This window comes from Aedes albopictus, chromosome 1 (assembly GCF_035046485.1).
Source record: "Aedes albopictus strain Foshan chromosome 1, AalbF5, whole genome shotgun sequence".
Lineage (NCBI taxonomy): Eukaryota > Metazoa > Arthropoda > Insecta > Diptera > Culicidae > Aedes > Aedes albopictus.
The window spans coordinates 252390220-252412619 of NC_085136.1; the positions used below are offsets into that span (position 1 = coordinate 252390220).

The 22400-nt window shown below is 39.1% G+C and overlaps 2 protein-coding genes across 5 annotated transcripts in view; one reads left to right on the forward strand and one right to left on the reverse strand.

Moving 5' to 3' along the window:
- The window catches only part of LOC109400494 (uncharacterized), a 31179-nt gene extending 30941 nt beyond the window's left edge, over nucleotides 1-238 (reverse strand). For all 4 annotated transcript variants that reach the window (XR_003894294.2, XR_003894293.2, XR_003894292.2 and 1 more), the window contains exon 1: nucleotides 81-238. Coding sequence is in view for 1 of the 4 variants with exons in the window: in XM_029860613.2 (XP_029716473.2) it covers nucleotides 81-87 (7 nt within the window). In the remaining 3 variants the exon portion in view is untranslated. The remainder of the gene's footprint in view (nucleotides 1-80) is intronic.
- Nucleotides 239-1038: 800 nt separating this feature from the next.
- Nucleotides 1039-22400, forward strand: part of LOC109400490 (uncharacterized) — a 41585-nt gene continuing 20223 nt past the window's right edge. The window contains exon 1 of the mRNA XM_029860501.2: nucleotides 1039-1497. Coding sequence (XP_029716361.2) covers nucleotides 1200-1497 — 298 coding nt within the window. The 5' untranslated portion in view covers nucleotides 1039-1199. The remainder of the gene's footprint in view (nucleotides 1498-22400) is intronic.

Consider the following 22400-nt stretch of genomic DNA (forward strand, 5'->3'; position numbering starts at 1 on the left):
AAGTGTGGGAGGAGGAAAACAAGCCATTTCGAATTAGAATCAAATTTCTTATGGAACTCACTTGAAATCCAAACACTTACCGCCCATTATGAAGCCGGAAGATGAATCTTGAGAGATTTGTGGAAATTTAGAGATATTTTTGAAGATTTTTACGTGTAATTCAAGAAAATTTCGCAAGCGAAAAGCACAAACACCGAACTGCACTTGACACACTTTGAGAAATTTTGACAGCCACCGTTAAAAAAATGAATCAAGTCGACTTGAAGTAGGTAGGAATGTGTTACGTTCTGCCGACAGGCCTTTTTTAAATGTTATGCTAAGATGCGACCGGAGCTGTCAAAGCGGAAATCAAAACAATGCCGCACACGGAGAACAAAAAATATTCATCATAGAATCCCATGACACATAGAAATAGGAAACATTCTCACAAAATTTAATTTGATATTATAAAATGCGAAATTTTATTATTTTTCGTTGTATTTATTAGAGCATTTTGCAATCGAGATGAGAAATTCAAGAAAAAATTGTACGAGTTTGTCTGTGGACTACATTATCGTCGCACCACCAAATCGAAGTCGTCGCTAGAAGCACATGCGAAGTTGCAGCTGCGAAGTAAATTTGAATCCATTTTTTCTGTTGCGCATCATTAAGCTAATTAAGAGCAACAATTTGCACTAATCCAAATTGAGTTGCGACATTTCTAAGTAGGTGCGGCTCCGTGGTCGTGCGGCTAGGGTCACCAAGCTCTTAGTCGCATCGTGCTGAGGAGCGCGGGTTCGATTCCCGCCGCAGCTGTCAGGAAAAGTTTTCGGCTGTGCCACTGGGCGTTGCATGCTAGTCCGTTGTCTAGTGTCGTGCTTCCTTAAAAGAGCGAAAAGCTCACTGGAAGCATTGAACGTGTCCGCGTCTTTTTTTTTTAATCAATTTTCGCACGTTCGGTCACTTTGTATTTCGACCAAAAGCATATTTTGTTCAGCACACCCGACGAGTGTCAAGGAATTTGGTCGATTTTGTGTAGGTCTCACAGTTATGTGTTATGAATTTTAAGAGTGTTCAGCATTTTTATCGCTGGTGGTCGTGAAACTAAAATCGTGAGAAAAAGTTTGTTTTTTCAATAGAAATCATCCAAAAAATTCCCCAAAACAAGTGAAAATCGAATTAGGAAGTCTTTCAACTGTTTGTGCTCCGTTTGTGCCGGTATGAATCTGAACGAGGTCGTCTACGTGGGCAACGTTCCGAAGCAGGCGACCGACGGCGAGCTGGCGGCGTTCTTCAAAGATGTCGGCCGGGTAATCAAGATTTCGTTTATGCGGGAGAACCGCAACGACTGCCGCACCAAGATCGGGTTCGTGCTGTTCGAGAACGAAATGCAAGCGCTCAAGGCGTGCAGCTTCGACCAGACCATCTTCCAGTGGAACCGGGTGATCGTGATGCTGGTCAACGACGATCGCCACTTCTGGGCGGGCCATACCGTTATCGTGCGGAACATTTCGTCGGGTGAGTACATATTTCCTCCGCTACGTTTAAAAACCTGAGAACGGTGGGTTGGTCATTTTTTTACCTATATTCATATTTACCATATTTACCTAGGCTCATGTTTGTTTACACATTCCAAATGGTTGCTTTGTAAATAGGGCATAACACCTCTTCCTTCCACTCCAATTTGGTGTCCCAGATCTATGAAGATGTTGTTAATAAGTTTAAATTTTCACCTATATGGTTTCGCATTATGCGATTTACACAGTGTATTCTGTGTATCCTCGCCTTTGGCGTTTTCCAATCGATACCGATCTGGTTTTGTTGCTGCTGTTGTTGCGAAGAGTTTAATCTTGACTAGTTTGGGTAGTGGCTACGGTTAGGATAGCTCAGCTTCAGCATAAAAGAACAGCAACAATCAATCTTTGCAGACTTATGCAAAATGGTTCAGCCCAAGTGGCCTTGGTCCAAGAACCTTACTTCCGTAAGGGGAATTTCTATCTAGGAAACCTTGTGAACCCGGTGTTTGCTACTTTCAGTAAACATGAAATGGCAAACTCGCGTGTCATGCCTCGAGCCTGTGTGCTTGTCAACAACGCAATAGTTGCTACATTCATCTCTGACCTAACCACCAGAGATGTATGTGCTATCACAATTGATGTATCTGTTGGAAACCTCAACAGGAAACACGTCTATTGTTCGGTTTATTTACCGCATGATGAACCATCCCCTACGGATCCTTTCAAACAAGTCATCGCATACTGTACTTCAAAAGGCCTTCCGCTAATTGTTGGCAGTGATGCTAATTCTCACCATATCTGGGGCAGCTCAGACATTAACTTGAGAGGCTCCAGTTTGATGGAGTACTTAAGTAGTACAGATCTTGCATTACTTAACATAGGCAACCGCCCAACCTTCATGGTATCTGGTAGAGAGGAAGTGTTAGACATAACGCTTTGCTCTAGTAGAATCAGTCACGAGCTGACCAATTGGCATGTGTCAGATGAAAAACCTTTCTCTGACCATCGCTACATCATTTAACATTGAACATTTAAATGTTACTTCGCAAACATTGCGTTTCAGGAATCCCCGGTTAACAACTGGGATCTTTTTACTGATTTGGTTGCGGCCAAATTTCATGGATACTCACCACCATCCATTGACACTCCAAGTGATTTAGAGGATGCCGTTGATACTACAACAACCTTCATCATGGAAGCTTTTGAAGAAGCTTGCCCTCTGGGGTCTGTGAAGACCACAAGGGGAATCCCATGGTGGAACTCTGATCTGGCGAAACTCAGGAAACAATGTAGAAAGAGTTAGAACAGACGACGTTCGGCTGGTTCGGAGGCTTTCCGGTCGGCTCGCAAGGCCTACAGGAAAGCTCTCCGGTCTGCTGAACGATTCGGCTGGAAGAACCTTTATACAAATGTTTCCAGTTTGAGTGAAGTCAGTCGGTTAAATAAAATCCTTGCGAAATCTAAGGATTTCCGAGTGAACGACCTTCGTTTGCCAAATGGCGATCTGACTTCCTCTGATGAGGAAGTTCTGGAATGCTTATTCAGCACACACTTCCCTGAATGTGTGGATGTTACATCTTCGGATGAACCTGATGTCTTTTCTTGTAGTTACGATTACCTGGCTTCGGCTCGGAGTATTGTAACTATAGAATCGATTGAGTAGGCACTTAATAGCTTTGCTCCTTTCAAATCTCCCGGGGCAGATGGGATTTATCTTATTTTGCTTCAGAAGGGATTTGATCATTTCAAACATGTTTTGAAAAAATACTTGTTTGCAGTTATTCTACAGGGTATATTCCCAAATCCTGGCGGGATATTACTGTGAAGTTTATTCCGAAAGTGGGTCGTGCATCGTATGAAGAAGCAAAGCGTTTCAGACCTATCAGTTTGACTTTTCTTCTGAAATGCTTAGAACGCATTGTGGATCATCACATCCGTGATGTTCATCTGGCCAACGTGCCTCTTCATGTGAACCAACATGTCTACCAATCTGGTTAGTCCACTGTGACTCTTTTACACAAGGTTGTTTACGATATCGAGAAAGCATTCGCTCAAAAGCAATCTTGTTTGGGTGTTTTCTTAGATATCGAGGGTGCCCTTGACAATGTGCCTTTCGATGCCACATTGGAAGCCGCACGGAGTCATGGTATATCTCCAATGATTTCCAATTGGATTCATCAAATGCTCAAAAACCGATATCTCTTCTCGACATTGCGTCTAGCAGGGATCAGGAAATTGAGTGTTTGTGGATGCCCCCAAGGGGGAGTCTTGTCACCGCTTTTGTGGAATCTCGTAGCAGATACGCTATTGAGGCAACTCAATAATAGCGGTTTTCCTACTTATGGTTTTGCCGACGACTACCGTACATTGTTAGTCGATATGTGCATCAGCACCCTTTTCGACCTGATGCAAAGCGCCCTTCAGGTAGTTGAGGGTTGGTGTCGCCAATATGGCCTTTCGGTTAATCCGAGTAAAACATCTATTGTCCTTTTCACGGAAAGGCGAAACCGTAATGGCGTTCGACCTTTGCGTCTCTTTGATTCTGAAATCGATGCGACTGAACAGGTAAAGTACGTTGGTTGGAGTCATTCTTAATTCCAAGCTTTCCTGGACACCTCACATTGAGTTCAGAATCAAGAAAGCTTGTATGGCCTTCGGGCAATGCCGGCGAACCTTTGGTACAACTTGGGGTCTAAAACCCAAGTATATCAAATGGATTCACACAACTGTTGTTCGGCCAATATTGGCCTATGGATGTCTTGTGTGGTGGCAAAAGGGCGAAATGAGAACGATCCAATCAAAGTTAGGCCATCTGCAAAGGATGTGCTTAATGGCGATGTCTGGAGCGTTCTCTTCAACTCCCACGGCAGTGCTCGAAGTTCTCTTTGACGTTGCTCCACTACACACTCATCTCAAACAAGAAGCACTTTCTTGCACTTACCGTCTATGGGTACTCGGTCTACTAGAGGAAACTCCTGTGAACCGCACATCAACACACACACCTCGTTGTTTCCACTTTTGGTGAATTGGGAAAAAATTGTCCTTGCTACAAGTGATCTTACAATTGCTTGTAATTTTCCATATAGAACATTTTCCACGAAATTCCCTTCCCGGGAAGAGTGGACATCTGGTTATCTGGAGAGAAGTATTTCAGACGGCATCGTATGTTACACTGATGGCTCCCTTCGCTTAGGTCGAGCAGGTGTTGGTGTTTATTCTCGTGAGCTAAGGCTGTATCAGTCTTACTCACTTGGTAGACACTACCGTTTTTCAGGCCAAAATCTCTGCTCTTATGTGCGAAGTGTAATCGGCACTTCAGCAGCACGTAATGGGCAAAGTAATATACTTCTGTTCAGATAGCCAGGCTGCTATTAAAGCACTTGCTTCGGCCAACTCTAGGTCGAAGATAGTTTTGCTTTTCGAACTCAAATCGAGGAGCTGGGTTCAGCAAACGCTGTTCACCTTGTATGGGTACCTGGCCATTCTTCCATCGCTGGAAATAAATTGGCTGATGAGTTAGCTCACACGGGAGCATCACATGATTTTATTGGCCCTGAGTCAACTATTCCGATATCGAAATGTTGGGTAGATTCACACCTGGGCTGCTACTCAGCACAAACAATACTGGAATAGTTTGGAGTCATGTCGTTAAACAAAATTGTATTGTACTGAGCCATCTCCAAGGATGGCGAAGTATCTTACAAATCTGTCAAAGGCGAATTGCAGCATTCTGGTTAAAGCATTGACTGACCACTGCCGATTCAGCTATCACATGGCGAATATTCAGCAAGCTGATTCATTTGCATGTGATAGCTGTGAATCCGATTATGGAACTTCGTATCATTTGATATGTAACTGTCCAGTTTTTGCGCAACTGTGTTTCCGAGTATTCGGTAAACACTTATTAAGTGTGTGGTAGTTTAGCAGATCAAGTAGGCCGAGCCCTTGGAATTATCATTATTAGTCGAGACGTCAACTGGGGAAGTACCACATTGGCGACGAAAGAACCCCCGTTTGCTTTGGATGAGCAGCAGAGCCTTCGGCACGATTATCAGCCAAACGACTCAGCCATTTTGGAGATCAAGACAATTAAAAATTCAAGATCGTGCAAGGACGTGCAAGTCCTGCAAGTGAAGCTGATCAAGAATCATCATAAGATCAAGAAGGAACCCTCTCCTGCTCTGATAGAACATACGTGAAAAATCAAGCCAAACAGTGATTACCTTGGCAACGAACTTCGGTTCCCTGAACCGAAAAAAACAAGTTCCTTTGCACGGAACTGCCCCAGGAACGGATTCTATCCGTTGAGTTGGGCGAAACGGTTATCAAGTTCACCTTAATGGTGAACTGCCTCAGGAGCGGATTCAATCCGTTGAGTTAGGCGAAATATAACGAAGTTCACCCCAAAGGTGAACTGCCTCAGGAACGGATGCAATCCGTTGAGTTAGGCGATAAAATTATGAAGTTCAGTCCCAAAGATGAACTGCCTCAGGAGCGGATTCAATCCGTTGAGTTAGGCGAAATATAACGAAGTTCACCCCAAAGGTGAACTGCCTCAGGAACGGATGCAATCCGTTGAGTTAGGCGATATAATTATGAAGTTCACCCAACGGTGGACTGCCTCAGGAATGGCTTCAGTCCTTTGAGTTAGGCGACAAGATTTCATAGTTCACCTCAAAGGGGGACTGCTTCGGAAACGAAGTTTTCCGTTTAGACGAGATAGTGGTTCTGCAACGTTTCACTTTCTGTGCCTATATACAATCCTTAATTTGAGCGGTTGTAGTCTAAACACCCATCTCTCGATGTGACCGGGAGGAAGTGATTGCGGTTAACGAACAATGGTCAATTTCGAAAGAAAGGGAGATGTGGTAGTTTAGCAGATCAAGTAGGCCGAGCCCTTGGAATTATCATTATTAGTCGAGACGTCAACTGGGGAAGTACCACAAAGTGAAACTGACTTCAGAGACCTGAATATTCAGGATATTCTGTTGTTCTTAACCCGCTGTGGTAAAGAGCTATAGGCTCTCTTTCGCTTTATGCGTTATTACAGTGCCCTTTTCAGGGCGCTGTTTGAACCCATTGTGGTACGCTTATGCGTTAGTATCCTCTTCCAAGGTACTTTTCCTATTTCCCTACCTGTCCTTATCCCCATCCTTATCCTTATTTCCTTCATTTTCCCTCAGGTAGATGATGAAATAGGCTATTATTTTGGCGATGGCACAAATGTCCCAAATGGAGGATAACGTGCCTCTGGAGCCGGCTTTCTGATACCTGAGTATTTCCACCGCTACGTTCTCAAAAGAAACTCTACTCACCATGTAGAGAGCCACCTGCTTCAGGTATCAGTAGGTGGGCTCCAGAGGCACGTTCTCCTCCATTTGGAAAATTTGTGCCACCTGCTTACTGGTGAACTCAAGCGATTGCGGACCTGCGCTGCGCCTGTCCACGGGCGATCATAGGCAGTACAGAGCAGTCTCCAGAGATACTGGAGGGGATCATTTAGGGGCTTTTACCGCGTCATGATCCTAGTCCTTGGCCTCCTTTCATAGGACAGCTGGGGCCTTTGACTGGCTATAAGGAGGGGGTCACCAATGAGAAATTTGCGGGAATAGCAAAGTCCCTTAGCGTAGGTAAGTTCCCAAGTCCGGACGGAGTTCCGAACTTGGCCTTAAATGTAGCTATTGCAGAGGCTCCCGGGATGTTCAGATCTGCTATGTAGAAATACCTGTACGAGCGACCCCAGCGAACAAAAAGGACTTGCGATTGGATGCTCGGTACGTAGAACTGAAGATCTCTCAACTTCATTGGGAGCACCCGCATACTCGCCGATCTACTGAAGGACCGCGAGTTCGGCATCGTAGCGCTGCAGGAGGTGTGTTGGACAGGATGCATGGTGCGAAAGTTTAGAGGTAATTATATCATCTACCAGAGCTGCGGCAACACACGCGAGCTGGGAACAGCTTTCATCGTGATGGGTGATATGCAGAGGAGCGTGATCGGTTGGTGGCCGATCGACGAAAGAATGTGCAGGTTGAGAATCAAGGGCCGATTCTTCAACTTCAGCATAATAAACGTGCACAGTCCACACTCCGGAAGCACTGTTGATGACAAGGAGGCATTTTACGCGCAGTTCGAACGCGAGTACGACCGCTGCCCAAGCAACGACGTCAAGATCATCATAGGGGATCTAAACGCTCAGGTAGGCCAGGAGGAGGAATTCAGACCGACGATTGGAAAGTTCAGCAGACGAACGAAAACGGCCTACGGCTCTATGATTTCGCCACCTTCAAAACCATGGCCATCACCTTCTTCCAAAACAGCCTCCCTTATCGTTACACCTGGAGATCACCACAGCAGACGGAATCTCAAATCGACCACGTTCTGATTGACGGACGGCACTTCTCCGACATTATCGACGTCAGGACCTATCGTGGCGCCAAAATCGACTCCGACCACTATCTGGTGATAGTCAAACTGCGCCCAAAACTCTCCGTCATCAACAATGTACGGTACCGACGACCGCCACGGTACAACCTTGAGCGACTAAAACAACCAGGTGTCGCCTCAGCATACGCGCAGAATCGCGAGGCCGCGTTGCCAGACAAGGGCGAGCTCCTCTAGAGGACTGCTGAAGTGAACAGTGAAAGGAGTCATCAACGACGCAGCCGAGAGCCCCATCGGGTACGTGGAACGGAATCGACGGAACGAATGGTTCGACGAAGAGTGCAGAACGGTTTTGGAGAAGAAGGACGCAGCGAGGGCGGTAATGCTGAGGCAAGGGACCCGACAGAACGTGGAACGTTACAAACAGAAGCGAAAATAGCAGACCCGCCTCTTTCGGGAGCGCGAGAAGCGCCGCCTAGAAGAAGCGAAGTATGTACAAAGAAATGGAACTGCAGCTGTGCCGCTCCCAAGAAACACAGAAGTTCTATCAGAAGCTCAACGCATCCCGCACCGGCTTCGTGCCGCGAACCGAAATGTGCAGGGATAAGGACGGAGGCCGGACAGATGGAGGCAGTACTTCGATCAGCACCGGAATGATGTGGAGAACGTAGGCACGGGAGCCCATGGCAACGGTGGAAACGTCGATGCCAGTGCAGCGGAGGACGGAAATGAACCAACTCCCACGCTGAGGGAAGTTAAGGATGCCATTCACCAGCTCAAAACTAACAAAGCAGCTGGTAAGGATGGTATCGCAGCTGAACTCATCAAGATGGACCCAGAAAAGTTGGCCACCTGTCTGCACCGGCTGATAGTCAGGATCTGGGAAACCGAACAGCTACCGGAGGAGTGGAAGGAAGGGATAATCCACCCCATTCACAAGAAAGGCGACCATTCGGAATGTGAGAACTTCAGAGCGATCACTATTTTGAATGCTGCCTACAAAATGCTATCCCAGATCATCTTCCGTCGTCTGTCACCTAAAACGAATGAGTTCGTGGGAAGTTATCAAGCTGGCTTCATCGACGGCCAGTCAACAACGGATTAGATCTTCACCGTACGGCAGATCCTCCCGAAATGCCATGAATACCAGGTCCCAACGTATCAGCTGTTCAGCGACTTCAAGTGGGAAGTTAACTAGACTGATCTTATCTCCCAAGGACGTGGTTGGCTTTATAAAGCTAGTCTCGCTAGAATGGGGGAGTCACACACTGTACCTCAGGATTTCTATTCATCAATAATAGATGGTCTTGAGTTCAGTCGATACCAAGGTATCTCAGTGAAAAACATGTTACTGAGATAACTTGCGTACCTCACAGCAAAAGGGTATATCACAATAGTTCTAAAATCTGGAGTGTGATTTTGGAGGCAAAGTGAAGAGTCCGCTTTATCCGTCATTAACACTCCCACTGCCATGCCTCCCAAACAGTGGGAACGGTAATTTCAACTTGATATAACTCAGCCGTTTTTCATCCGATTTGCAAAATTTTTGAAGCTATGAATTTTCCCAGCTTTCTAGATGAGTATAAAATTTTCAAATTATGGATTTGACCAAAGTTCTATTTTTGAGTACTCAAAAACTCGGAGCAAGTACTTTAAAAATGCTGTTTTTCTGGAGCCATTCCGAATGTAAATTAGTTTCCACGCATATTTTAATGTTGAATTGCCCAAATTAATAAAGCAAAATTATTGCAAAGAAATATATGGAGATACTCATTATTTAAGACTATAAAATCTTCACAAAATTACGTATAATACAGAAAATTTGTATATTTTATATGAACTTTGTATTCATCGCGACAACCCCTGTGTTCTATTGCTTGAAACCAATCACGTGCACATGAGAAATCTTTTTCCAAGCAATTGTGAAAAGTGTGAATCTCAGAAACTACAAAATTTTCATAAAATCATGTATTATACAGGAAATTCGTGTTTTCAGTTTGAACTTTACGTCCATCGCGACAATCCCCATGTTATATTGCTTGAAAATAATCACGTGTACATAAGAATACATTTACAGATAAATGGGGACAAGTGTGAATCATAAAAACTACAAAATCTTCACAAAACTACGTACAATACAGAATATTTATATATTCGGTTTGAACTTTATATTCATCGCGACAACCCCTGTGTTTTATTGCTTGAAGACAATCACGTGTTCATGAGAACACTTTTTCCGAACGATTGTGAATAGTTTGTATCTTAGGAACTACAACGTTTTCACAAAATCACGTATAATACAGGAAATCTGTATATTCAATTTGAACTTTGTATTCATCGCGACAACCCTAGTGTTTTATTGCTTGAAAACAATCACGAGTACATAGGAATACTTTTCAACGCGAAAGTGAGAAGTGTGAATCGTAAAAAATACAAAATCTTCACAAAATTAAGTATAATACAGAAAATAAGTATATTCGGTTCGAACTTCACATTTGCCGTTGTGTTTTATTGCTTGAGAACAATCGCATGTGCATAAGAATTCTTTTTTAAAACGGATGTGAAATGTGTAAATCTAAGCAACTAAAAAAAACACAAAATTACGTGAAATACTGGAAATTTGTATTTTCAGTTTTACACTTCACGTCCGTCGCAACAATCCATGTCTCTAATTGCTTCAAAACAATCACATACATACATAAGAATAGGGTGGGGCGGGGCAAGATGGGTCGCATAAGGATGGATCACCATAACTTCGTAAATACAAATCGGATTGGTTTGCATTCGTCCGCTACTCTTTAATACACTAGTTAGCTATGCTAAAAGTCGATAAAAAGTTCATTAAAAACAAAATATGATGTTAAACAATCAGTTTTAAAAAGTGATCGATTTTGTGCCGTGAAAAAAGTGCGGGGCAAGATGGGTCACCTTTTAAGTAATTAACATTTTCTCAACGAAAAACGTCAAAATATAAGATTTGTTCCGCATTCAAATATGCTCCATATCCATACTGAGTAAACAAGAGCTACTAGTAAACATTTTATAAATTTATTTGGAATATAAAAAACTTTACGATTCGAGTGGTCCTGAGGCGACTTGAAAATCGATGTTTTTACTAAAAAATTATCATAATTTTATGTTATAATTTTGAGCGTTTATTCCGCTTGATTGAAGTCATTTATGAGATAGTCTTGTAATAAAAAATAAATAACTTTTGAACGCTCCAAAAATACGTTCAAAATTGAAGGTGACCCATCTTGCCCCGCGGCTGTTTATATGGAGAATATATGGAATGTATCGCATAAGAAAAATGGCAAAAAACCATTTTATTTTGTATTTCCAATGAGAGTGAATAATTTTTAAATCAATGCCCCAAACTTTTGTATATTCATGCTGGTCATCTAACAAAATTATTAACATAATCAAAACATGAGTAATGCGCCCGAAAATGGCACTGACCCATCTTGCCCCGCGACCCATCTTGCCCCGCCCCACCCTACATTTCCACAGCGATAGGGAGAAGTATGAATCATAAAAACTGCACAGTTTTCACAATTTTACGTATAATACAGGAAGTTTGTATTTGTGTTTGGAACTCAACATTCATCGCGACAACCCCTGTGTATTATTTTTTTTAAACAATCACATGCGCATGATAAGTATGATTCTTGAAAACTACAAAATCTTCAAAAAAATACGTGAAATACAGGGTTTTACTTACACATGTTTTATCTCTCGCTTCAGCTCTAGCGATTGCTAGCTCGACTTTATTTGTGATAGAAGACGTAAATTAGTGTCAAACGGGCCGCTTTTTTTATGTGCATTCAAGTGAACTTAAATTTACATGATTTTTTCTGATAGTGTACACTTACATTTTGACGACGATGATTCACGATACACTGAAAATTTTCATTGTTGAAAATTGTTTCTTCGTTCTTTAGATAGAATCATAAGATAATATTCTTGAATTGGCAATTCCCCGCATGAAAGAACGAAATTCCCCCCTATGGGGGAATACCTCCCTGGTTGAAAACCACTGGTATAATGCAAGATAAATGTATTTTAAGTTCGAGCTCAGCATTGATCGTGACAACCTTATTGCTTTTTTGCATGAAAATAATCAAGTACATAAGAATACATACTCAGAATGATTGTGAGAATGAGGAACTATTAGAACTACAATATACAGATTTTGTTTTATTTTTGGTGAAAACACAACGTTCGTAGCGACATCCTCTTTGTATAATTATTTTGATATAACCTTCAGTTGAATTCCGAGTACATCCTTGCTGGAATCTCTCTAAAGGTGGTATTATATACCCATATACTGCATGCACTAATGTCAGAGCATAATCCTATAGAAATGTCAATGAACGTATTTCCAGAAGGATCCTTATAAGAATTTTAAAAAATCCTAGAGTTTATTCAAAGAAAAATGTTTGGAAGAATTTGAGAAGAATTTCCTGGAGGAATTCCTGGTGCATTTTTGAGAGAAATTTCGGGATGAATTCATGGGAGAATTCCGAAAGAGTCTTTCCTGGGTGAACTCCTGAAGGATTCCCTAGAGAAATGTATGAAAGCACTTTTAGCATGTAAGTATCTAGATGTTTATAGTAAGTCACTGTGACTTCTGCATAATCTAAAACCTGCCCTGCCGTGACTTTTTTGTGGTATGTGTGTTGCTTGGAAAATTCCCTGGAGGACTAATAGTTTCGCTTATTGAAAGAATTACTAATGGAATCGCTGAGTAAACTTCTGAAGAAACTGCTGGAGTGATTACTGAAAGAATTCTTGGATAATTTCCTGGTTCTTGTATGCATCTTTATTAAATTATTTTCCAATACTATTCGCTGCATGAATTCCTCCAGAAATTGTTGAAATAATAAAAAAATATCAAATAATTCTAGAGAAATTCGTAAGTACATTCCTGCAAAAGATGACTGAAGAATTTCTGAAATTTTTAAAGGAACTTCTTACTACATTTTTGAAAAGAACCTTAGAGGGATTTCTGAAATTATCACTTGTAGAATTCCACGAGCAATCCCTGGAAGACTTCCAGGAAAAATGCCGTAAGAATTTCCGAAGGAATCCCTGGAGTATTATCTAAAACTATGTCAAGAGGAATTATTGGATAAACTCTGGGAGGAGTCCTTCGAGAAATTTATGAAGAAATCTCTTGAGGAATTCCTAGAAGAAATCCTATATAAATTTCCTGAGGGTTCCTTGGAGTAATTTCTTAAAAAAATCCTGAAGGAATTATGGGAGGGATCCCTAGAAAAGTTTTTGAAGAAATCTCTTAAGGAATTCCTAGAGAAAGTCATGGAGGAATTACTGAAGGAACCTCTGAAGAAATTCTTGGAGTAATCCGTGAAGGAATTCCCGGAGGAATGTCTGAAGCAATTCCTGAAAAAATCTCTAGAGAGAATCCTGAAGGAATGCATGGAGCAACTTTTAAATGAATTCCTGACGTAACCCCCTGAGGAATTCTTGGATGAGACCCAGTAGCTGTTCCTGGATAAATACCTGATGGAGCTCTTGGAGCAACTCCTGGTGAAATATCCAGAGGAATTCTGGAAGGAATATCTGGAGAAATTTCTAGAAAAATCCCTTGAGAAATTTAAAAAGGATTTCCTGGAAGAATCCTTAGAGGAATTTCTGGAGGATTTCCTGGATGAATTTTCGAAGAATTTCCCGGAAGAATCTCTGGAAAAATCTGAAATTTGCAAGATGTCCAGGAGCATTTCCTGGAAGAATTCCTGAAGAAATTCCTGGAGTTATTCCCGGAGGAGTTCCTGGAGAAATTCCTTGATAAAATCCTGAAGGAATGCCTGGAGGAATTCCTAGAAGTATTCCTGTGAGAAGTGTTGGAGGAATCCATGAAGGAATTCCTGGATAAATCTCTAGAGAAATTCTTGAAAGAATTACTGGATGAATTTTTGGAGATATCTCTAAAGGAAATCTGGAAAATTTATTTTTCTGAAAAAATCCCTTGAGAAATTCCTGAAGGATTTTCTAGAGGAATTTCTGAAGGGGTTCCTGGAGAAATTTTCGAAGGAATTTCTGAACTAATGCCTAGTGGAATCCTTAGAGAAATTTGTGAGAGATCCCAGGAGGAATTGCTGAAGCAACTCCTAGAGGAATTTCTAGAGGAATTCCTGAAAGTATCCCTGGAAAAAATCGTGGAAATATTTCTGAAGAAATCCCTAGAAGGTTCTTAGAGGAATTTCTGAACGATTTCCTGGATGAATCTTTGAAGTATTTCTTGGAGGAATCTTCGAAGGATTTCCTGGAGGAATTCTTGAGAAACGCCCTGGAGAAATTCATGGAGAAATCCCAGGAGGAATCATTGCAACAATTCTTGAAACAATATTTTGAGTAATTCCTGGAGAAATGACTGAAGGAATTCCTAAAAAATCCTTAAGGTATTCCTGGAGAATTTCCTGCAAGAATTTTTGAAGAAATTCCTAAAAGATTTTCTGGAAAAATTCCTGGAGAAATTGCTGACATAATTTTTGTATCAACTCCTGAAGAAATTCCTGGGGCATTTCCTGGAGATTTTCCTGCAGGAGTTCCTGGAGCAATTCCTAGACTAAATCCTAGAGGAATTCCTGGAGATATTTCTGTGAGAATTTCTGGAGGAATACCTGGAAGATTACCTGGAGGAATCCCCTAGAGGAATCATTGAAATAGTTATTGGATGAAAGGAAGTCTGGGAGACTTTTTTTTTTGTAAAAACTTGTAAAAATCTTGAAAAGTTCCTGGAGGAATTTCTAGAGGTATTTCTGGAGGAATTCATGAAGAAATCCTCAAGGGAATTGTTGAAAAATCCCTGGAGGAATCCTTAGAGAAATTCGTGCAGAAATCCCCGAAGAAGTTTCTGGAAGAATTCTCTTTACAGAATTCCTGAAGGAATCGCTGCAGCAATTACTGGAGGAAAATCTGGAAGAATTCCTGAAGGAATCCCTGGAAAAATTTCAAAGGGTCTTCCTAGAGATAATCCTCTGAGAATTTTTGAAGGGATTCCTGAAGGATTTCATAGAGAAATTCTTGGATGAATTTATGACAGAATTTATGGAGGAATTTCTAGATCAATTCCTGGTGAATTTTTTGGAGAATTTTCCTATATTTGAGGAATGCCTGCATGAATTCCTGGAGGAATATCAGGAGGGATCCCTGAAGGAATCGCTGAAAAGAACCCAGGAAAATTTTCTTCATGAATCCAAGTTGGAATCCCTGGAAAATCCCTGAATAAATTCCTGGAAGAATGCCGAGGAGAATTCGTAGTGGAATTCTTGGAGGAACCCTTGAATAAATTCCTGGAGAAATCTTTGGAGGAATTCCTGTAGGAGTATCTGAAAAAACCCTTGGAGGAATCCCCTGAATAATTACTGGAAAAAATCCTGTAGGAATTCCTAGGAAAATTCCTGATGGAATTCTTGGAGGAATCCCTATAGCAGTTCCTGATGAAAACTCTAGAGGAATTCCTGAAGAATCCCAAGGAATCCCCAAGAGAATCCCTATACAGTTCCTGAAGGAAGTACTGAATTTATACCTGGAGGAGTTCCTTAAAGAATTCAAGGAGAAATTCCTGAAGGAATCCTAAGAAAAGTTACTGGGGGAATTTTCAAAATAAGTTGTTCCGGAAGGAATCACAGAAGGAATTCCCGAGTGAAGCCTTGGAGAAATTCCTGGAGGAGTTTCTGGAAGATACCCTAGAGGAAAGCGTGTAGGGATTTCCTGAGGAATCTCTGGAGAAACTCCTGGAGGAATCTCTACAAGAATTCCTGGAAGCATTTCTGAAGGAATTCCTAGAGGAAAATGATAAAAAAATTAGAGGCATTTCAGTAGGATTCCTTGGAGGAGTTTTTAGAGGAATCCCTGAAACAATAACAGAGAAATCACTGGAAGAATTCTTAGAGGAATTCCTGAACAAATTCGTGGAGAAATCCCATGATAAGTTCCTGAATAAATCACAGATGGAATTCTTGGAGAAATCCTGAAGTAATACTAGAAAGAGTGGATGAACTTTTGGATGAATCCCTGTAGCAGTTCCTGAAGGAATCCCTGCAGGCGTTCCTGTAGAAACCCCAGGATGAATCCTGGAAGCAATTCCAAGAGGCATTCCTAAGGGAATCCATAAAAAGTTCCTGGAGAAAGTACTGGATTAATTCCTGGAGGAATTCCTGAAAGAATTCCAAGAGGAAGTCCTAAAGAAATTCTTAAAAGAGTTCCTGGGGAATTCTTGGGGGAATTTTTAAAATTATTCTTGCAGTTGTTCCTGAAATAAACACAGAAGAAATAATCTCAGGATGAATTCCTGGAGAAATTCAATGAGGAATCTCATAAGCAATCCCATGAGGAATTATTTTTTTATCTGTATTAACGAGATTTTTAGCCCTTGGCTAGTTCATCTCGGAACCCACGCTTTACTTCCCTTCCGAAGGAAGAACTCACATTGTGTGTGTTTTTTCGGGAGAGTTCCTCAGGGTGAAATGCCTGTGCTTTAACTAACCATCACACCAGGTCCGAGGAATTACTTAGGAAATCCCAGAAAAGTTTTCTCAACAATTCTTGAAACAATTTCTGTAATAATGCCTAGCCTAGAAGAAAAAAAAAATGTAGGAATCCATGTTTCCAGTGATCTGTAAATTTATTCTTATATACACGTGATTGCTTAGAAACAATATAACACAAGGATTGTAATTTTGTGAAGATTTTGTAGTTTTTATGAATCACACTTGTCCTCATTTATCTGTAAATGTATTCTTATGTACACGTGATTGTTTTCAAGCAATATAACATGGAGATTGTCGCGATGAACGTAAAGTTCAAACTGAAAATACGAATTCCCAGTATTATACGTGATTTTGTGAAAATTTTGTAGTTACTAAAACACACACTTTTCACAATCGATTGGAAGAAGTTTTATAATGTACACGTGATTGTTTTCAAGCAATAAAACACAGGGGTTGTCGCGATGAATGTAAAGTTCAAACCGAATATACAAATTTTCTGTATTATACGTAATTTTGTGAAGATTTTGTAATTTTATGATTCACACTTGTCCCCATTTATCTGTAGATGTATTCTTATGTACACGCGATTATTTTCAAGCAATATAACATGGGGATTGTCGCGATGAATGTAAAGTTCAAACTGAAAATAAAAATTTCCTGTATTATACGTGATTTTATGAAAATTTTGTAGTTTCTGAGATTCATACTTTTTACAATCGTTTGGTAAAAGATTTCTCATGTGCACGTGATTGGTTTCAAGCAATAAAACACAGGGGTTGTCGCGATGAATACAAAGTTCAAATCGAATATACAAATTTACTGTATTTTACGTAATTTTGTGAAGATTTTATTGTCTTAAATAATGAGTATCTCCATATATTTCTTTGCAATAATTTTACTTTATTAATATGGGCAATTCAACATTAAAATAAGCGGGGAAACTAATTTCCATTCGGAATGGCTCCAGAAAAACAGTATTTTTTAAGGTACTTGCTCCGAGTTTTTGAGTACTCAAAAATAGAACTTTGATCAAATCCATAGTTTGAAAATTTTATATTCATCTAGAAGGCTGGGAAAATTCATAGCTTCAAAAATTTTGCAAATCGGATAAAAAACGGCTGAGATATTAGCAGTTGAAAAATACCGTTCCCACTGTTTTGAGGCATGGCAGTTGGTGTAAGTGATTTACCGTGCCATGCCCTAATACCGTGACCTTAAGAATGCTCTTCACTTCAAAGAGCCCTGTAAAAATCAATTATTCGTGTTTCTTGATTTTTCAAACGCTATATTATTGGTTATTCTGTATATTATGTATAATAAATATAATTAATAATATTCCAAATGTTTAAACCATTGTTAAAAACAAAATGGTAAAACATAGCATTGTGCCTAATACCGTGTATGTGACCCGCGTACATTGGTGGTCTTTTGAATCATCACTATATCAATCATACTAAGTTCATACTTAAAAGAATCTGTGCGTTAAACGTTGCCTAGAGGTTTGTACAATAGATTCATAAAGTAAAAAAGTATCAATAATATTTTCAGCTTGCAGTTTTAGCCGAAACACGGTATTTGGAACACAAAAGGAACCATGCCCTAATACCGTGTATTGGTACTTCGCACTCACATTTTGTGAATATTTCTAATTGCTTGTTTTTGTAAATATGTGCCAAATTTATTACGCCTAACTTAAGAAGGTTTAATATGCTAATGATTGAATTAGTTACTTAGTTAAAAAAATAATACACTTAGTAAAATATTTGAGTTTTTTGTCAAATACACGGTATTAGGAGGCACACGGTATTAGGGCATGGCACGGTATAGCATGGCAGTGGGAGTGTTAAAGTTATTTTCCTCCGTAGGAGGATCCATCACTAAGCATTCTCACACAGAGATTTCTTTAAGAAGATTGTCTAGGCTTTTATTTGTAATTGTTTCTAGGATTTCTTGCAATGATCCTCTTGTGGTTTTTAGAGCTTTTCCTGGGATTACTTCCAGATTCATTCCCGAAATCCATACTGGACTTTGGGAGTTCTATTGGAGATTTCTCTAAAAAAAGTTGCTCAAGCAGCTTTTGTAGGAATACCTCTTAAGATAACTTACGAAATTCCTTGGTAAAAATTTCCGGTGAAATATCGAGAGGGATTAAATATTACGCAAAACTCCGGTAAGACCTATTAGAGAAATCTCAGGAGGAACTTTGAGAAAAACGGGGACAGATCGGAAAAAAAGTTATAACTGTGAGTAATTTCGGGAGGAAACCTTAGGGAAACTTCAGGATGAATTCTAAAAATCTGAAAGTGCAAAGGTAGAAACTGCGGATGAAATTCCGTAAGGAACTCCAAAGGAACCATAAAGAGAAATTTCTGAAGGATCTTTGAATACATTTTAGGACGATCTGAAGCTGGTGAGAAAACACACCGGCAAACCTCGAGGAAAAAAAACTTAGATAAATTCATGGACGAATTCCTAGAGCAATCACGGGATGAATTCTGTGAGAAACTGCAATAGAATCCAAAGAAGGAATTACTGCAGAAAACCAATGATGAACTCCGGAGAGAATTCAATAAAGAATCCTGCACAGAATTTCGGAAAAACGTTCTCAAAGGATTTTCGGAACGAATGTTGGATCGTTTTCCAAGCGAATTCCTTGATGAGAGAGTTCTTGAGATCAGAAGTTTTTTCCAATGTTCACCAGTATCCATCGGAATAGCCAGGATAATCCGGATAATCGGTACCTACTGCCTGTTTTTATTCGAAAGTTGTAATAAAGCATTGCAATGTTCAGTTTTCCGTAGGATTTTCGTCGGAATCCCAAACATTAGTAACAACCTGTAGAGTAGACCTGTTCACTTTTTTTTGACCTACCCGTGTCACATCAAATTACACTAGTTTACAGCATTTTTGAACTCGGTAAGCTGATGATCATTTTTGGTGTAGAATCATGCCCTGAGTTCGAAAACGCGAAAGAAAAAAAATACAGTAGAGCGGAATTTTTTTCGACTTTCCATACAAGGTTGATGATTTGAAATCGATTTTTGTTCTACTTTTAAGGAATGTCGCTCACTTCAAACATCTCATTCTCCGTAATGAATGCTCCGATTGAGCTGAATTTTTTACTGTAACTCGCCTACATATGATATGTCAAATAAACGTCGAGAAAGAATTTTTAAGTTGGTTTTTTCTTATCGAAAAAAATACATTTCTTCAAAAAATTTTGGGAATTTTGCTAAAATTTAAGAAGATCGTCCCTAAAACTCGCCAATATCTTGAATTTCATCAATCTGACGCAAAACCTGTATTCAGATGATCGAATGGTATTGTATTCAGCTTTTAATTTATGGAAAAAGATTTTAAATTGGTTGAGCAAAACGCAATATATTTGAATTTTAGTAAATTACATATTTTGAAAAGTTGCAAAACTCGATATTGAGCTGAAACTCAAAAACTGTTCTACTTAAAAATTTTTGAAGGTCGGATTCGAAATCAGCACTAAATTATGCTTCAAAAATTTTGGTCGTTGACAGAAGTTCACGACTTTCGTTTTATTTTGTAAACTTGTGTTATCAATCCACATGCAAAAACAAAACTTCAGTCCAAAAATGAGTCAAATTGGTAAAGGTTTAGAGGTGTATCAAATCGATTTTGCGTTTTTTCGAGCATTTTCACGAATATGTACTTCAATATCCAGAAAATTGCACCAAAAGGGTACCGAAAATACCGTTAAAATATAGTTAGAACAATACTCTGCAACTTTGCCGAAGACACTACGGTGTTTGAATTGCGTATTTCAAAGTTATTCAACCATTTTCGTTAAAAAATCACGAAAAAATACAATATTTTTACGATTGTTTATGTAAAAGTCATGTAATTTTACATTGTTTTACATGACTAATTTAATGAGCTATTGATCCTATGTGTTACGAACATTTCGTCCATACATCATTTTAGTGTAAGAATTCGTTTTGATCGACTAATTATTTAAAGTTTGTCACGTTGATACTTAAAATTGTACAGAGTTGCCAGCACAAAATAAAACAAAGTTACCCATGATTAAAACGTAATTACACTTCTTTGTCTCTCCTGCGTCAGTTTAAATTTGGTGCAGATGGTTGAGCATGAGATTGTCGATTCGAAGATTCAAGGATCGAGCCCTGGAATAGGATTTTTTTGCGTCTTGATTTAGCTATAAGTTGATGAAACTAGGCACTGCATCTCATTGCATCATAGCATTGTCTCGAAACCGTAAAGTGCATAGTAAGAATGAAGTTTCCCTTCATCGTGTAGTTGTGTTGATTTGTGGGTAGATAGATAACAAGTAAGCTCCACCCACAGTTGTCTGTAAAATGTTGCATCCAGAAGCAGTTTCATCATCGTATTGAATTGTTTTAGCTACATCCCGGGTAGAGGCTAATGGCAAACAAAGGACAAAATAATAACTGGTTTTGCCATCATATCTCGTTTTGCCATTCTTCTGTTATTTTGAAAAACTTAAAATGGCAAATCAATAGCAAAATATACAATCATAGCAAATCTTGTCATTGATATGTTATTCATGAATAATGCTAAATAACACATCAATAACAAAAATTACTATCATGGTAAAATTTGCAATTTAGCATATTTTATAATGAATTGTATAAAATATCAAAACAATAACATAATTTACATTCCTAGCTAAATTTGCCATTATTTTGATATTGTGAGAAATTATTTATAAACATTAGGCACCATAACATATTTTACTCTTAATATACCATTAACTATTATATTGTATATTTCAAGCATAACTTTTCAATTCGACGTATCTCGCAAAAGTAAACAAATCCGGATTCTCAGCTGTGTGTTTGATTTGCAATAGATTCTATTTGATGCACATCAATTTATGTTAATTTAGAACTCAAACAATTAATAGAAATAGCTCATTTTACCTTTCTTCTGCTACTTTGAAATAATAACTGAATCTACCATTATTTTAAAATAGAATTTGAACAACTAAACCTACCATTATTTTGATCGCCACATAAACAGCTAAATTTGTTCTTATCCTGTTATCAATAACTCAAGAATGTCATATTTTGTTATTCACCGATAACAGTTAATTTGGGTCTTATTTTGTTATCAATATCTCAATAATAACTTATTTTGTTCTTCAATTTAATCCGCATGCTTTACCATTACTTTTTTATTACAATGGCAAAATAAGTTATTTTTAAGTTTTTCTGCTACCAAAATTTTGTTATTTTAACTCTTATTTCAAACAAACAAATAACACATTTTGCCATTCAAACATTCTGTTTTAATGGTAAAATTTGCCATTCTTTTGCCATTAAGCTCTATCCGGGATTGATCATTATCAAACAGATGCTCAAAATTTCGCCCAGCTGATCTCGTCGACACGATTTATTGTCAACAAGTATAAACTAAATATCTAGCTAGTCCTGGAATGGGCTTAACCCGGGTAGAGCTTAATGGCAAAAGAATGGCAAATTTTACCATTAAAACAGAATGTTTGAATGGCAAAATGTGTTATTTGTTTGTTTGAAATAAGAGTTAAAATAACAAAATTTTGGTAGCTGAAAAACTTAAAAATAACTTATTTTGCCATTGTAATAACAAAGTAATGGTAAAGCATGCGGATTAAATTGAAGAACAAAATAAGTTATTATTGAGATATTGATAACAAAATAAGTCCCAAATTAACTGTTATCGGTGAATAACAAAATATGACATTCTTGAGTTATTGATAACAGGATAAGAACAAATTTAGCTGTTTATGTGGCGATCAAAATAATGGTAGGTTTAGTTGTTCAAATTCTATTTTAAAATAATGGTAGATTCAGTTATTATTTCAAAGTAGCAGAAGAAAGGTAAAATGAGCTATTTCTATTAATTGTTTGAGTTCTAAATTAACATAAATTGATGTGCATCAAATAGAATCTATTGCAAATCAAACACACAGCTGAGAATCCGGATTTGTTTACTTTTGCGAGATACGTCG